Consider the following 18,914-nt stretch of genomic DNA (forward strand, 5'->3'; position numbering starts at 1 on the left):
AAAACTGTAAATACTTAATCAATGGTTTACAGAACCAGATAATATTATACAGGTGTACCAGATCTTGGTCTCATTTAATCAAGCCATCCAGTCAAATTGCCATCTTTTATGTAGTCAGCTGATTACAAATGACTCCTGCACCAGAAAACAAAACTTGACCCTGAAAAAGCTCCAGGAAGGGTTAAGGAGATGCGGAATATAGTTACGTAATAATTCACTGTTATTGGGAAACACCTGTAGAGAACTACGGATTTGGAACATTATTTATACGTATTTACAGAATAACTTTCCATCTAGTTAATCACTGTAGTTTCCAGAAAAGGGTGTCTAGTTAGCATCAGCACTAATCCTTTATCATACTCTCACACAAGTACAATGAATTTTCCAACCAGTCACTCCTGCCAGTCTGCTAAAGCACTTTGAGATCTATGGCTAAAGATCACTGTGTAAGAACTTATTATTATTATTAAAAAGAAATTTAAATGGAAGGAACTACATAGCAACTGAAATTTTAAAAGCCAAACTTATTATAAAGCAGTCTTCTGTGAAACGAAACTATCCCAACACTGTAGAATAAGTTGCTATTCTCTCTCTTTAAATCATCTGGATTTTCTTCCTTTTAGCGATAAGGTATTTTTTTTAAGTAATTGCTTTTTGTACAAATATCAAACTATGCATGTTGTTAGTTACTAAAATGTTGACTTTTCCTCTGGGTCTCCTAGAGTGTTTAGATTGTCATTTAGATTGGAAGCTCTGCTAGTTAGTAACTGTTTTGATATGTCTCTTGTACAGCATCAAACACACTGTTAATGCTAAACCAATTAAAATAATCATAACAATTATTGGAAAACAACTAATATAGTAATTATAAAATTTAAATTTTAAATTCAGCTATTTTGTATGCTACAAAGATTATGAAGTGTTTATTTTTTGTTTCCTTTACCAGACACAAAAGTATCAGCTAGATAATAATATGAAACAGTCATCCAGCTGGCTGTGTTGATAATGTTATGTTACATGAAAATAAAAGTTCATTTTCCACAGTTAATTTGGAATTTCTGGTACTCTGTTTAACCAAAATGGAGCATTGCAGAGGCAATGTAACAAAGAAAAAAAAAATTACAGCACTTATCTAGCAATCAGACATCATCTAGAGCCCATCAGGGTTTTTGGATGCAGCCCGTGGGATTGCCACCTCTGTGGCATCATGGGGCTAAGGCAGGCTCCCTGCCTGCCCTAGCCCCACGCCGCTTTCGGAAGTGGACAGCGCCACGTCCCTGCAACCCCTGGGGGAGGAGGGGAGCAGAGGGCTGTGTGTGCTGCCCTCGCCTATAGGCACCGCCCCCCACAGCTCCCTTTGGCCAGGAACAGAGAGCCTGCCTTAGCCCTGCTGCACGCTGCTGCCACCCCAGAGCCGCTCAAGGTAAGCGGTGCCGGGCAAGAGCCCGCACCCCAAACTCCTCCTGAACCCCACACCCCACCCTCCTGTACCCCAAACCCCTGCCCTAAGCCCCCTGCCACACTCCGCACCCCTCCCTGAACCCCAATCCCCTGCCCTGAGCCACCCCCTTGCTGAGCCTATACACCGCACCCCCTCCCCACACCCTGCACTCCCTCCCACATTCCAACCTCATGCCCCAGCCCTACATTCATGGCCCTGCATGCTATTTCCCCACCCAGATGTGGCTCTCAGGCCAAAAAGTTTGCCCACCCCTGATCTAGAGTCTTTGCTCTTTCCTCTGTTAGAGATGAAAAAACAATATATCTACTAAAAAAAAAATAAAAATTGAGATTACCAAGTAGGGATGTGGAAGAAGCTCGGAACTGTGGTAATATTCCATGATTCAAATTAATATAATAATCATACGCATATTTATACGCAGTAGGTTTAAAAGATGGGCTTTTGCACTAGAACTTAATGAGACAAAAAACCTTTACAGATTTGACATTTTAGCTTTTCTGTTGCTGCTACCTCTAATATTAACACTAGTATAAAAGTGTACTGCTACATGGCTTATTATTGAAGTGGTTATAATCTTCACATCACAACTCATTATGACAACTAACTTAGACAGTAAGCACTCTGAAGCAGGAACCATCTTTTTATTATGTGTTTGCACAGTGCCTAGCACCGGCGGCCCTGGTCTAAAACTAGGGATTCTAGGTGCTACCACAATATAGCAATAATAATACTGTCATGAAACTTATAGGTCACAGTTTTTTGCATCATGATTTCATTGCAGGTTTAGCTAGGAATAGAAGACAGACAGGGAGAAGATACCAATATGTTAAAAAGCTTCACTACAATGCTCAGAATCAAGCTTTCAGAGTGGTTGTAGGTATTCCCTCATGAAGGGGGGAAGTGCAAGAGACCAGTTGTGACACAGTAGGTCTCACAGTGCATTATCCAGAACAAATTCCTCTGGTACAACATACATTTTCAACTGAAAGAACTGTAAATGTGCATTTGTAACAGAAACGTCTTCAAGTTTCTGCTACCATAGAAGGGATGTATGTCTTGCATGCATATGCCTGCACAGGCAATAGTTCTTTCCATTTTTCACAGAAAGATGTCTGATAGTATAAAGAATTTAAGAATCCAGTGCAATCCAATGTCATGAACGGCAAAGCAGTAACTGTGATATTATGCACTAAGAAACACTGCAATAATACTATGCTATTATTTCACTAATAGCACAGTGAGATTGCTGTTCCTAAGACTTGTATGGAAAAGCGAGCTTTCAAAGCAAATTTTTGATCAATAAGACAAAGAACATTTACTCAATCTCAACTGACTGAGCAGACAAGTATATTTAGGTTGCAAAGCTAAGAAATAAGGAACTGCATGGTTAAGTTTTCAGGATTTTTAAAAAGTAAATAATTTGTAGACTTAAATATTTGTCATCAAGTTTTCTTTCTGAAAAGTGTGAATGTTAGTGGAATACTCATGAGCAAATAATCATAACAGAATTTTTCATTAATTCTGCTTAATGAAATTCCCACATAGCTTTTCAAAGGAGTGAAATCTACTACCCACCGCTGAATTCATTTTCATTTGAAATGTCATTTTTAGTCTGCAATAAATCAACATTTGAAATCAGCTGGAACTTTGGTTGATAAATGTGTGTGTAAATATTTTACTGATGTATTACAAAACATTTTGGTTTATATCAGAGTATGGACTTAAAGTTGAATCCAGGGTCCCAAATCAGTATGTTAAATAGAGTAGCTGTGTATGCTGCCTATCTAGCCATTAATGTGCATCTTCTTTAGCTCTCATGAATGTGATTATAGCAAAATATTTTTTTATGTATCCAACAGAAGGTTTGCTGTTGAAAGAACTGCAGAAACGTGTGTTAAATCATGAGTTTTGATTATCAAGAGTGATTCAACTTTTGTAAACAAATCAATGTACAGTCTTAAAAATTGTGTAACATTACCCAAGATGTTTTTTCTTTAAAAAAGTAAGCTTTTGGAACATATGAAGCGTTCAACTATATAATAACGTAACACAACTCCAGTCAATATACTTACTGTAGGATCATTTAAATTAATTGTTTGACTTTAAGACTCCATCCTGCAAAGACATTTGCTACCACACTCTTGTGCAGATGCAACAATGACTTCAACTGGACTCCACAAGACTGCAGGGGTCCACCCATGACCTCTGTGAAAGATTTAAGCCTTAGGAAATAAATATAGCTAAACTTATTCACTTTACCTTTCAGCCTCTTCAAGTAAACTGGAACATCACTCTTAATACTTTTGGAATCCTCCTCTGTTGCTTCCCATATCATTCTAGGGGGATTGTTCTGTGCTAGCCAGTCAGCTACTTTGCTCTCAGCAGCCATCATCACAGTTTGAAGCCCAGGCAGGTCCTGTCCACCAAGAGAAGACTTCTTCGGCTTGTGGCGCTGATCTGAAGTGAATTTTGTCACATGATCTTTGATAGTTACTTTTCCTGGAGTGGTGTCATCAAATTCAATGGTAAATGAAGCATGCCCTGCACCTGCTGCATGAGAGGTTTGGGTGTCTTTTGTTGGGATTTCATGAATAGTGCTCTCTGCTATTTGTGAAGGTTGATGGAATTCTTTTGTAGGAATTTCAAAGTAACTTGGCTCCCTACAGAAAGGATAAAGTTCTTCTTCATTTGCAGTTGAAGATTTCTCCACAACCTGCTTGGCATCTGTGCTGCATCCTATTAAGAAAAATAAAAAATAGATTTCACAATACTGGGGAACTTCTCGGTCTTCAAGGAATTTCAGAATTCCTATAAAGGCCATTGGAGTAATTCCTGGAAAACAGCACAAGCCCATGCAGAAGACTGAACAATGCACTTCTGGAAGTGTAAGTTATTTTTGCTACATGAAAAATGTCACTGAAGAGAGGACAGCCATGACCATAAGCATGTGAAGCTGGCAGAAAGCTCTTTTAGAATTTGTCAAAGAAAATTTGCACTCCAATAGATTTGTGGATGATTGAAGGAGATTCATATTAATAGCAACATGGCAAACAGTTCAAAAAAATCATAAGAGCTAATATTTTGAAAAATGATATTGCTGTTCAGAGCTACCTGGAAATCATCAAAAAGCAACTGACTAGATTTATGGAACAGGTGTCCTGAATTAGATGGGGTTGATATGACTTCATTTCCTAAGCTATACAGTCAGTATAATTTTTCATAGCAAGATTGTTTGGAAAAATAATTCAAATATGAATGCAAGATAAAAATGAGCTCCCATGTGAATGTTAAAACAAAGAAGAATAAGCATTTGCGATTGTATTATAATACAAACATGCTCTATATTTTTAGACAAGATAAAGCCGTGAATTATAAACTAAATTCCTAATGCTACGCACCCCTACTTCACTGAACACAATTTATAAAGCACAGGAAAAGCAGACTAGAAACTATAGTAGCCAAAAGAATTCAGACATTTAAGAAATTTCATGCTTTTGAATGGAGCAAAGAAAACAGGAGGAGTGAGATGGGAAATGAGCATCCCACTGCACATCCTGAATGAATGTTAAATTAAAGTTTTCATGCAACTGCTAGCAAAGCGATCAGTATCCTTTTAGGAAACTAGTCTTTACATGCATTTGGCAAAAAAAATATACCAGCCAAAATATCTGATGTAAAGATGCACCATAAGCAAGAGATATTCATCTAAAAGTTAATAGCAGCAAGCCAGACTCCAAACAGCATAATTCAAATGGTTCTCACACTTTTTACATGATTCATACTAAGATTTGTGGAAAAGGATTTTAGGACACAAAGTGAAGAACTGAAAATCCTATTAATATGTTCATCATGTAGCTGAAAATAGACAAATTGTGTCCACCTAAGATAGTTAAATTTGTACCTGAAATCTGTTATTTAGCCAGTAAGGTAGCAATGTAAATAAAATAATGTACAAATGAATTATAAATATTTCCTGTTATTCTTCAGGAAAGATTTGCTTTTTGAGAGTCTTGATTTATTTTCAGCATCACGTGTCTTTGGAGAAACATAAAAAAGATGATGAAACCACAGAAAATAGGAAGGGTCCTTTGATCCTAGTAATATAGACTACTTTGAGAGTAACATAGTGGTTGGAAAAGTTCAAGAATGAACGATACTAAGGAAGGATGAGAGGATTAATGTACATCCTCCCCTTATTCTCATGCTTGGAATGTTACAGAATAAGATCCCTTAAAACAATTTGTATGCCTTTTACTAAGTTACTTTCTTTAGTAAGTAGCTTTTTGCAGTAAAATATTTTTGTACCTATTTTAAAAGTACAAACTAGATCAGATCAAAAGTAAAATTATTCTCCTGACTTTCATATCAAGACACCATTTCTTGTATAAAGTGAGGTCTTTAAATAGCCTGAAAAAAATATTGGAATATATAAAATGTGATCTGAATACTTTAAGACTGGGAGTCAATTTAGTTCAAACCTAAATTATGACAAGAATGAATTTATCTCAAATAATTTAGGTAAACAAAAAGGTATGATGAGTAATTTTTTAAAAAATTCAAAATTTCCCCATACAAGCCAAGGAGTGATTTCTCATAAAACAGGTAAGTTGTTTTTTTTTAAAGCAAGCACAAAAACAATTTAAATATATTAGCTAAAAATAGGAACTTTTTTTCAAATTACAACATTTGCAATCTTGTGTGAGAAGGTGAGATGTTCAATGATTAAGAAGCACAAGAAACAAAATGGAATATAGTTTTAATCTTCTATGTTCCACTGTAGTATAAGCAAAAACAAAAAAGACCCACGTTTCATGTTGATGGAGATCTCCTTTCGGGGAATGCTCCAACTATGTTATCTTTTTAAATTAAATTACTGGTATTATATTAGACTTGTAGAGAGTAAAATGGTAAGAGTCTGTAAAATAGCCTCACCTTGCCTTCATAATACATAAAGGAATCACATTGCCCAAGCAATCTGTGCATCAGAAAAATGTACATACTACTGAAACTTAACTACATAAACACTTAACACTGAAGTGCTTCATCACAATTTCTGAGCTGAACTACAAAAACACATTTCTTAATGGATTATAAATTATCATTGTGGTGGAGTGGCTGGGGAGAGGACAGCACCAGGCTGGTGTGGGGAGTGCAGGAAAGGGCAGAGGAATGAAGCAATGTCCTGGTCTTGCATCAGAGGAGCACAGATTAAAAAGCAGTTGGTGCTTAGCGCTGGAGAGCAAGGTGAATGAGGCTGGATACTGGGAGAAGTCAAGGCTGACGTCACATGAACTGCATCTGCAGGGAGCCCGGATAGGGAAAAGAGCCTATCTTGGGAAGTAGAGCCTGAAGATGTGTGAGAGGGCAAGGAAGGTTGTGAGCAGGGTGGGGGGAGGGAGAGGGAGCAGGAGTTGAGAGTAAGTTTCTCGGTAGCAGGGGGCAAAAGATAAAGGGGTGTATATGGAGATGAAGAGCTTCCACCCTGCACAGTTCCTCAGCTAGGAAACAGAATCAGGCAGCAGCTTCTGGGAGGAAAACAGGGACACAAATAGCATTGCAATTGCCACAGGGTTATGTGATTGCAAATGGAATCATGAAAGTTGGGAGCAGAGGTATTGTGAGTGGTCATGATTGGGCAGGAAGACACTTACTTCACTAAGTGGTGATGCACACTATAAAAGCATTTGGAGCATAACTGGTCTAATACATTATATCATTTGAAAACAAATGGATTCAGAAAATTATTTTACTGGAATGAACTTACAACTTGGGTAAAAAAAGCAGCAAAATTCACTTTGCGCACTCACTGGCACCAAGTTTTATGGCTGTGCTGGTTTTTTATTGTTTTGTTTTTCTGAACACATGCATATCATCATGGGGCCCTAAATTTCCATTTGTCCTGCAGGACAAGAATGTATGTATATGTTCTCATGGTTATTCAATGGAATTCATTTGTTGGCCTGCAAGACTGGAGATTTTTTAAGTCACTTGTACTGCACTTCTGAAAAACAACTAACAGTTTTAGGAAACTATTTCCACAATATTCAGGTTATTTATTATTCAAAAATTCTCTTTGGTACTTTGCATGGTGTGATTTTATATATTTTCCATCTTAACACAAAAAATGGACTTGACATTGCATAGATTTTTCAAAAGAGTATTTCAGCAAAAGTGGAACAAAGAAAAAGATCTTCAGTTACTGTCATCTCTTCTATTTTAGCAGACTAGTTTGCTACCAGACAAAATAGTCACAAGACTATATATAAACTGAAAGCTTTTCCATGTTCTCTTTTAAATGATAAAGTCACTCCATCAATCCAGATGCTAATGTTAGAGACAGATAAACCTAAAAGCATGAATTGGAGATCAGAACAGCAGATTTACATGCCAGTAAAAGAATCCAAAATTCTTGAAAATTCTTGTTAGCCACTATTTGAAAACAAAAGTTAGACAATTTTTCAGAAACAGAAGCTAAGGTGTATCAATATTAGTACCTAACGGAATCCTATTCTTCTGATCTCTTATCCTGTTTTTCCCCTGATTTTTTTCCAGCCTACTGCTTTTTGTTTCATATTTCCTCTCTCGTTTCCTTTATTGGCCCTTCTGCTTTTCATAGGTCACAATTTTCTAGTGACTTTACTTATGTCCTATATTTCCCATGAGGTCTAGAAAAATCTATATAATAATTTATCGCTATTAAATACAAATATTTCCCCGCAACTTGTCTTTTAGCAAATGTGTGAAGTTGCTCTCTAAACATTTTTTAAAATCTTTGTATGTCATTTTTCATAAGTAGTACATTAACTAAAAATTACAAAAAGAAAATTAGAAGCTATCTTTCATTGTCTAAATATTTTAAAAGGTCCCTTGTTCTAGGAAGTTCTGAATGCCTCCTGTGACATGCCATGCACGTTCACTTCCATAGGCTTACATAAGCATTACTCACACTTATTCTAGGTCCCTACACCTCAAAGTATTTAAACATGCACTTAAATGTTTTGCTGAATTGAGCCCTTAATGTTTAATTTTAAGGATCACCCGGATCTCTTCTTAATTTATCTTTCAGGGATTTAATATTCTACTGTTGCCTTAGAATGGCAGTTCTTTGTTACCTGCAAAGAAACTTTACATATAAAAAATAATTTAAAGTTACCAACTGCTGGAATACAGAAATATTTAGTTCCTTATCATAAAGAGAACTGTATGAATAACTTAAATAATGTTCTTCTCAAAGCCTTAAACTGAATTCCTACACATTTATGAATTCAGCTTAGGAGAATTAGTGATGCCAAATTCTACAGCAATTAATGAAATCACAAATATTTTTTTTGAGGGGAGAAGGGGTGAGTGGAGGAGGTGTGATGAGAAGAGTTAGATCCCAGTATACTTACCCCTACCAGAGAAAGCTAGAGAAAATGAGTGTACTTTGAAATCAGCTCAAAAAGCAGCAGTATTGGGTCATATATGAAGTCATGGATCCATAGCGCATAAAATTACATCACTGTATTTCTCTAACAAAAGCACAAGGATGAGTCTTTTTGGAATTGAGCCCACTGTGCTCTGTTTACTACAAAGATTTTCCATTAGAGTTTCCACTAAGGTTAAAAGACAGTAATACCAAAATAATCTCATTAACTTGAGACTTTAAAGGCTAATTTTACAGAGCTGGTTTAGCAGCGACAAATCTCCCATATCAATCTCCTCATTAAACTATGCTCCATCTACTGTAATGTATACTTTACCTTCTAGTCAACAGAGAACATTTTTTTTTCAAATGGTTAAAAGTCTGATGGAGACTCTTATTTAGATTAGTTTATTAAAATGTTTGGATGTGTGTTATTGGAACAAAAGTTTGCAGAATTATATATATGAGAATTTATAAAATTTACTTGTTCTAGATCAGTGGTCCCCAAACTGTGGGACACCCCCCCGTAGAGGTATGTGGAGTAACGTGTGGGGGGTGGGGGGCATGGCAGGGCCTGGGCCAGCCCCCATGTGGGGCAGGAAGGAACTGCCATCCAGCCCTGCTCTGCCCGTTGCCCTGCTCCTGGCCGCGCCCGTGCTCCCAGCACCCGACCTCGGCTCCCTACCGTGGCTTTTGGGGGAAGATGGATCTGGTAAGGGGCGGTGCACAAGCAAAAATGTTTAGGGGCCACTGTTCTAGACAGTCTTGCATTAAGAAGGCTGTTTCAAAGATCTTTTATTTGTTTGTGTTAAATATTTGAGATAACAATGATTTACCATATAAAAAGCAAATTATATGTTACATCTACTATCTCAGCTGGTCAGTGCTGGACTACAGATTAGGTCTAAAAAGCTGAAACATTCAAGGAGATCTGAAATTTCACAGGAGTTCCAGTTACAATAAATATAGAACATTCTCATCACACATGGATTGTTTTTTCCAATTTCTGCCTGAATGTACTTATGCTGAATGTCAAGAGACACAAAGAATTATATGCAAGACTTTTGAAAAGCAACAAAAATAAGTTTTAATGGGAAGATGAAAACTTTAGGGGGAGCAAGCCTAGGAAATTGGTGTGCCAGTGAAGTGGTCCAAAAAAAAAAAGGCTATGTAATAATTTATTTGGTATTAAGAAGTGTGTGAAAATATTTAGTAACTTTGGAACAGTTCAACAGCAAATACTAGTCTCACAGGAAAGCAGGTTTTCTAGGGGAGGGAAGCCCACTAAGGTATGCCACATAGAACAAAATTGTTTGTCCTGCACATGTCAGAAGATAGACAGGATCCAAGGAATTGAATTTAATCAGGTAATAACTTTACTAAACTTAACTCATTAACTCAACTATTCAGCAATAAATTGTACAGTGCAGATCATGGTTCCTTCTTAATTGTTTCCACTTGGTAGAGGGCTGTCACTAGCTCCCCAGCCCTCCACAGTGGGTTCCCAGCCTGTTGCTGGGACCCCACCATTCTCCCCTCACATAAAGGTTAAGTGTCTTGGAAAAGAGGGTTGGTCTCCTCGCAGAACAAACTTTAGGAACCTCTATTCTGTTCCTCAGCTTCTTTAGGAGGGGTTTGAAGCTACTTCAAATGCCAGTTTATCAGGGAACTGGACCTCTAAGGAGCAAATACCTGCACTGCACACCTGCCGCCTGCTAAATTACAACAGCTTGAATTTTACTTCCTGAACAGGTCCCTCAGGTGTTGTGGTGATGCCAAAAAGCCCAACCCCCCACCCTAGCCAATCAGACAGTGATGGAAAAATTCCTTCCCAGTCACAAAAAGCAACTATCATAATGTCCAAAAAAACCCAGTCCTACCCTAATTCTAGGTATAGGAGAGAGCGAGCGGTTAATCCAGAAATGAGATTCAGGCTGGAAGACCAGGGCTACACTCCCTCATGTGTGCAGGGGCCAATGGTTTATCTGAGGCCTACCAGCCCACCCACCAGCTCAGGTGATGCCCTCCTCCTCAGCTGCCAGCCAACTCCCTTCTAACCTCAAAGGGAGAGAGAGGACACAAAGGAGCCACAACTCATTTCTTTCTGCCAGTCCAGACAAAGCCCTCTGTCCCCTCAAGATGGCCTTCCACCTGACATGTCTACTTAGGCATTTTGCCAACATTAATAAACATTCTACATCAGATACAGAGAAGCAGAAACACATGGAGACTGAGTTTGGAAGTCTACTGATAACCTAAAGTGATTATGAAAATAAAATCACTATTTTCGGTGTGGGATCTTAAAGTTCTATATCCATGCAATTTGAATCCTTTTAGAGAAAGGAACCAAATATTCACCAATATAGGGTTTATGGTGTGTGTTTGTTTGTGGGGATTTTTTTTCTTTAATGCTCTTGTACAACTTTATTCATTTAAGTCTGTTGACTATATTCTTCTGTCACAAGCTGAATTCCATTTCTGATAGAAGTAATAACCCTTCAATTTAAACAAAGAAGCTATTTGCACAAATATTTTTATTTAATCTCTCTTACAGTGATTCTGTTTGAAGAAGGTACCTTGAAAAGGTATTTCAAAGATAACATGGAATTGTTTCACACAGTGAGATGATGCACATTATATATTCTCCTGTGAGGTTCCATGCCCAAATATTTTTTATAACCTTGTATAAAACTTTTGTCTAACCATGCCATTCTTCACTTTGTTTGTAAATTACCACAACTGAGCACATTAAACAAATCCTTTAGACTTCCATTCATTACTGAAGTTCTTCTCTAGCACAAACTTTCTTTTTCCTTCCATTCTACTGCGAAGGCGGGTTTTGATTTCATTAACAGTTAGCTTAATCAGATGTTGGCTTCTTTTATCTGCGTTTCTTTGAATTCAAAGAGCACTGTAGAAGCTACTCCTCTCTTTCACAAAGTACTTAGGCTATTAAGAAGAAAGCAATTTTAATGTATGAATAAAATAAGACAACAAATTATACATCATTCTGGAGTACTTTCATATCTTGGGTGCGACCTTCAGAAGTCACCCAAAGAATGGGGTTATTTCAACACAATATATATCCTGCAGAGATTTTTTTTAGCTTTATTTAAAACAAAACAAAACAAACAGTCCTATATAAAATTACAACAACACCACAGAATTACACCATTTCACTTTTCAAAATGTGGCATTAACAAAAATGGATACAAGAATTTTTTTTAAATCCCTCTTAAATTACTCTTCTTCATTTGACTTTTGTTTCCTTAGTTTTCTTTTAAGAAAGCTATCCTCACATTCACATACAATATTCCTCGTCTGAATCAGATGACCCAGTCAGGACTAGTGACCTATGGAGTGAACAATGCCATAATGTTGGCATCTGAACAGGTGACAAAAAGGAGGTGGCAGAGATAACACCATGGAAGAGACAGAAAGGCAGAAGAGTGGAAGATTTCATGACCAGTGTTTTACAATCCCCCAATTTTAAAAAGCAAGAAGGTGGACCGCCCTACCATTAAGACTGTATACTTCATATTTTAAAGGGAGGGCCCCATAGAGATGGAGAAGGTAAGAGCTCATCAGCAAGCTTGAGGGAGAAAAGTGCTATGATGCTAAAGCTCACTGCTTTCCACTTGCCTTCACAGACAGCAACAGACATTTTTCCTTACCCAACCTCACAATACATGCAATTTCCCTATGGAGAGAGGAATGGAGACAGAAACACATACAACAGCTGTTAGTCACTTGTTTCTCTTCAGAAGACAGTCACTGATGACTGTGCTATGAGAACAGAGAACCTGATTAAAACTCTACCACCACTGTTACAGACCAAAACCCCCCAGAGTTCAGGGAATTCTACCTGTTACTTGCTAGGGACCTGGGAGTGAGAATGCTGAACAAATGGTATCTTCAGAAAAATATTTTTTTAATTAACATGAAGTGCAGGATGGTGAACCTACAAATGAGTTATGCAGTTATGTTATCTCAGACAAGTGTTCAAAACCCTTTATATCACACCATCATGCATTTTATTTATCCCACATACAGTACAAATTTTTTGTTGTGAAGTTTAGAGAGTTTTATGCAAATTATTGTGACTATTTCTGTATACTAATGCCTGTAAAACTAGGTGTCTTAGTCAAACTGTAGAAGACTCAAGAAGAGCCATAAAACGTTAGAATGTGACAAAACTTTTTTACACAAAAAAAGTCATCACTTTAAAAGAAACCTTTCAAGGTCTTCACTCAGTCTCTACCTCACTAATCCAAAGCCTAGTGGTGAAAGCTTTATCCATTAGAACGTGGAATTCAAGGCTGACAAACTCACATATAGTCCCCAAAGGTCCTAAGATATTGGATCTTAAGTTCACTACATTTTGAAATATTTTGGGATATTTTAAGAGACTTTTAAGGCTTGCTCCAACCCCTCTCTGGCAGGATTCATGGCAACTAAAATAGATAATATAACAGGAGGAAAGAAACAAAAATCATTCCAATTTAGAAAAAAAACCTTTCAAACACACACACACACACAGAAGTCTAAAATAAGGCTCCCAAATCCATGTATAGGCACCTAAATAAAAGTGGCTTGGATTTGCTTTGATTTAAATAAGATTTGTGAGTGTTCAACAATTTCCAAAGTGAGTCCACTTTTATTTAAATGCCCTCATGATGCATTTAGGAGCCTAACTTTTGTAAGTTTTGTCCATATATTTTACACACACTAATTTTTAACAGCATAACAAGTCCTATTTATAGACATCACCAGGATGAATGAACAGTACAACAAGGATTTTTCTTGCAAATTTAACATATAAATCAGAACATGCAAATATCTTTTTTTTTTCATTAAATATGGACTAACATTAATGCTGATGAAACACTAACGAATGACAGTAGGACAGAATGTTGCCAGAAGGAATCTTGTACTGCTGGCATCCACACAGCAAAACAAAACAGAACCATTAATTTTCACAGTCAGATATATTGATTTGGTGACAGTGTCCATTACAATGGCTTAATTTTTATTATACCAAATGACAGAAGTGGATTTAATCACTATCGGATAGATACTAGTTCGGAAGTATGACTTTACTCACTATATCCACTAGTAAGCTATTCATTTAGATAACAAAATCTGTACTCAGAACAGTACAGTTCTGTTATTGTTGAAGTGCTATTTATGACCTTTTTTTTTTTTTCTTTTTACACTAGCCAAATTTATCCTAGCTTTTATCAGTGAATAACTGTCAACAATCCAGAAGCTGGCTGGTTAACAAAATCTCATTTACTAGAATTTGGATTAAATGTATAGTGGATATTATGTGGAATCAAATAATTAAATCTATGTCTGGGTGAGTTGGCAGGGGCTGAAACAATTTGTATAGTGGGAGTGTTAACAGCCATTGAACCAAACTGTAAACTCTGTATCTGATGGAAACCACTTCAAGACAGGGGGTGCAGAAGCACCCCCAGATCTCCTAGTTCCAGCACCTATGTGAATTGGTATTAAACAGAGTGAAGCTGAGAAATTTCTCAAGCAGTAAGAATCTCCAACATGTATTTATATCCTTTTTGTTCATGTAAGCACAACTTTATTAAATATTTGGAGAATAACTCTGTCCACTGCATCATGACAATAGTTGAGAAGAACTAATGAAGGCATTTACAAAAGGCAAAATCCTAGCTATATTACAATTAATGTGCATTTTTGCCTCTGACTTCAATAAGGCCAGGATTTCAGCCATAGCCTCCAATATGACGAAAATCTGAAGTACTTTGCTGTCATAAAACAGTGACAAAAACCAGAAGGTCAACACAGAAAGGCTACTCTGCAGCATAAAGTTCAGATATTAGTGAAACAACAGTATTTAATAGTGATAAGAACATACAAAATTGGTTAATAAGCCATTAATTATTGAAAAAAGTTATCTTTCTTATATACCTCTGGGGTCCCACATTTAAGAGATACGTACTTACTAAAGAGTAAAAAAGATACTACAAATTGAAATGTTTTCTGAATTGTCTCACCTGAAGCTCCTGTTTCATGTATTTTTTCTTCATGTTTGATATCTCGTTTGCAACCATTTTTTTCATCAGCCTCATCCTCACCCCACCAGGATGGCTGTCCATACAAAGGTGTACCACGAGGCATGGCAGAAAGATCTATACATATATTCCAAGACAAAGAAATTACTTTTTTACTTTATGTAAGATATTTAGATACAAGTGACAAGGAGAAAAGCAGTTCTGATGGATCTTATATGTTGCAAGTCAAAACAGTTTGATTGCTTGTTTCCTCAAATACAAAACCAATTTAATGCCTGGACAAATGACCTGCAGGCTAATATAAAAGCTTACTAATGATCTGACCCAAAACTGCTTGCTTAGGAATTTATGCAAATACAAGTGACTTACATCTTGCTGCTACTGCACAGTATTTTTAAATATTATTTTCAGCTTTCATTTAAAGACAAATCATCTCACTATCAGAACATTATCAAAAGCTATCTGCTACCATTTCTGTGAAATGATTCTCTCTTTTACTCACATTGACCTTTTGCTGGAACACCTATCACATGGAAAACTGATCAAATTTTGTAAAGCTGCCAGGGTTTCAAATAGCTGGCTGTTACTAAAGAACACCAATATGTACACACTTATATATGAGTTAGTTCAACTACGCTATTTTTTAAAGCCATATTTAACTAAGAAAATATCAAAAGATTTAGCTATCAAAAAAGAACTAAATCTCATTATTTACTCTATACATAGTACAAGTATCTGAACAGGAAAGGGTTAAGAAAGAAATTAGATATGAACTAGTTATTCCACCTCCATGACTAACCAGTCAGTTAAACTCTGATCTGCTATCCATATTAAGAACAGTTCATATTTCTTAAAACAATATTGCACCCAATTAAGATTTGGCCATTTTAATATCATATAGATGTTCTAACTGAATACATCTTAACTTCTTTTATATTGTGTTTCAACACCAGATACCTTAGTGACTGGGTATATGTGCCCTCTACGGTGAAAACAGCTCTGTTTCCTTTTCTGAATTCCCAAATCTCTATCATGTTATAGCAGATATTTTTGTTTGGTGCACAAAATAGAATATCTGAAAGTATTATATATTTTGACAGTAATATACACTATTTGCATGCTAGGAAATAAGGGACTATTTGTGAACTTCTACCTTGTTAGCAAATAATGGTTTGTTCAGTAGAGTTCAAAGGGTTAAATTTCACCCACAAATAAATGAATGGGCACTTCAAATGTTTAATACAATTTAAATACCCATATATCTAATTATTTTCTTCCAAAACAATGTTCTTCTACCTTAGAATATACTGTAGTTTAAAAAACCCCAGCAACAAACAATAGAGTGAATTTTAGTGTATTTAACTGCATGAACCATAGCAAACATGTATGTAACAATGGCTGAAGAGAAAATCAAGACTTCAATCACTTCTGAGTAGAGCTGGGAAAAATTTTCAAAGAGTTATTCAATAAATGAAAATGTTTTCATTTCAGGGTGCTTTGGATAAGAATGAGAGAATGTGCGCGCCCCCTTTAGCCCAACGGTTAGGGCACTTGCTTGGCAGGTGGGAAAACCAGGCTTGAATTCCCATTCTAGAATAGGTATCTGAATTAAGATCTTCTCTTCCCAGGTGAGCATCCTAACCTCCAAACTATAGGCTATTCGGGGGTGGGTTACTCTCAATCTTCCTGTTGAATATGTTCCATTTTGTATAAATACTTAATATTCATAGGAGCAGGGATTTGAACTCAAGTCTCTCCCCTAGCAGATGAGTGCCCTAACCATTAGGCTACATGGTACTGTGCTCTCAATTGATCATAATGAAGCTGTTCCAACTTTGCAAAAATATTCATGGAATGGAAGGCGGGGGAGAGAGAGATAGAAAGAGAAAAACAACAACTGATTGTACAGCCTGTTGATTAAGACACTCACCTGGGAAATAGGAGACGTGGATTCAAATCCATCTTTTGAATCAGACAGACAGAAGATTTGAATCCATGTCTCCTACCTCTCAGGTGATTGCACGTTCTCTGGGACAAAGATGGTCCTTTTCTTCTGTGCTTGCATTGTGCCGAGCACAATGGTGTCCTGGTCCATTATCAGGGTCCCTAAGCGCTAGAGTAATACAAATAATATTAATATAACCAGAAGAAATAATAAATTATAGTATAACCTACTAAAACAGAAAATATTACAGAAAAATACAACGAGGTAGAACTATCAAGAATGGAAAAGTACTAAAAATATTACCGGTTAACGAAAAAGTCTCATTAGTGAATAAATTCAACAAAGTGCCACTGTACCATGGCTAAGGTTCACAAAAGTTTGCACTGGGTGTGATGGCTGTGTGCAGGGGAAGAGCTGGAAATTCGGGAAACTCAGAGCAAAAAACTTACTCAAGTTTTTATATTCACGTCTGGATATAAAAAAGTTCTCTTTTTTTCAAGTAGTGAAGTCCACAGGGTATCTTAGTCTTCTTGGAGTGTGGGGCTAAAACAAGAGTCAGTCGGTCTTTGTGATAAAGCAAGCTAGAAATTCTGAGGGTATTATTAAACCTTTTTAAAAATCTCTTCTGCAACGTGTCTACAGTATCTGTCGAATAGCTGAGGAAAGAAAAAAACTGCCTTCTCTAATTATACATTGTATTGCTACAAAAATTGATCTCACCCATAGATTTTTCTTCAGACTTCAATGCTTCTGTAGCTTTGTGATGCACTTCACCTGTGGCATCTGGTACCTTTGGCTCTGTACCTGTGGAGCTGACTGGCTTTGATCCTTCTGCCTCTGAGGATTTTGGGATAACTGGAGTTGACTTGTAAATTTTTTCATGCTACATAACATTTAAGAAAAAAAGAAAAAGATCTCACAACTAAAATAAACTACATTAACTATAGTTTATACATATAAAGAGAAGGGCAGAATACATAAATAAAGGTGTGACAGATGTGAAATTTGGGAAGCATGAGGACTTCAAAGACTACTGTATCGAAATGTGCCAGAGAGGCATGGACTTCTGCTTAATAGATGTTCATTGCCTTTTTCAGCATCCTGGCTTGATGAGTTGATTTCCTGGGGGACTGGGTGGTTAATACAAATCCCCAGTGCCAGTTATGCAAAAACTCAGCCTTTGAAGCTTTGCTCCCTGAGGAGAGCATTGACTGGTGTTACCTGTTACAGTCGGCCAGAGATCAAGTGCCCAAATTCTATAAAGAAACTGCTAACTGTCCCAAGGTGTTCTTACTCTTGATCTCCTACCACAGCCAAATGCTGGAGGTGGAGTGACTTCTAGCAAGCTTTTAGCATATGTGTGGATCTGCTTGATGATGTGGCTGTTTTTGGTTTTTTTTTTCCTCTTTAATTTTAATGTTTTGTCTTTGATGCTTATGACTCAAGAGTAAATGTACTTTGCTTTGTGAATGCTGGTTGATAACTGGTCTGCACTGTTGTAGTCTAGCACCTGGAGAAAGAGTGAACCATGCTACACCCAAGTCAGATCTGCTGGAGAACTCAGTGTGGTGCAGAGGGATTGCACGCCTAAAACCTGGCCTGGAGAGAGACATCGTCTCCATGTGAGAAAGGTGACCTTAAAAAACCTGAACCTTAAGTGGTTGCCCTTGAGAAAGCAAAGAGGTCGGGAGGGGAGGCCAAAGGTGCAGTTAACCCTTAGACAGTGACAGTAGTGATTGCACGTTATTACCTTAAGGGCTTCTTCAGGGGACCCTCATTTCACCTCTGACTACAGTAAAAAGATTAGTATGTATGAAATGATAAGGAAAACAACCTGAAAGTTTCACAGCTCCAAAAAAATTTACCCTACAACAGAAAGTCTTACTTTAAGATATACCACAGCAAAAAATTGAGATTTTTTCTTTTAAAATGGAACTTAATAGGATGAAAAAAGCAAACAATATAAGAATATTAGAAATGTGATACATTCTTACTTTGCTTACTTACAAAAGCTCTCACAAAACCCCTGACAGTCTCATCCAGCTTCTA

The 18,914-nt window shown here is 37.0% G+C and overlaps 1 protein-coding gene across 8 annotated transcripts in view; it reads right to left on the reverse strand.

The window, feature by feature from the left end:
• The window catches only part of CEP170 (centrosomal protein 170), a 120,584-nt gene extending 101,909 nt beyond the window's left edge, over positions 1-18,675 (reverse strand). For all 8 annotated transcript variants that reach the window (XM_030556995.1, XM_030556996.1, XM_030556992.1 and 5 more), the window contains exons 1-4: positions 18,616-18,675; positions 17,586-17,748; positions 14,903-15,037; positions 3,722-4,198 (exon numbers count right to left, since the gene is read on the reverse strand). In XM_030556995.1, the coding sequence (XP_030412855.1) occupies positions 3,722-4,198; positions 14,903-15,037; positions 17,586-17,589 (616 nt within the window). In that variant the 5' untranslated portion in view covers positions 17,590-17,748; positions 18,616-18,675. The remainder of the gene's footprint in view (positions 1-3,721; positions 4,199-14,902; positions 15,038-17,585; positions 17,749-18,615) is intronic.
• Between the last annotated feature and the right edge of the window lie 239 nt (positions 18,676-18,914).

This window comes from Gopherus evgoodei, chromosome 3 (assembly GCF_007399415.2).
Source record: "Gopherus evgoodei ecotype Sinaloan lineage chromosome 3, rGopEvg1_v1.p, whole genome shotgun sequence".
Lineage (NCBI taxonomy): Eukaryota > Metazoa > Chordata > Testudines > Testudinidae > Gopherus > Gopherus evgoodei.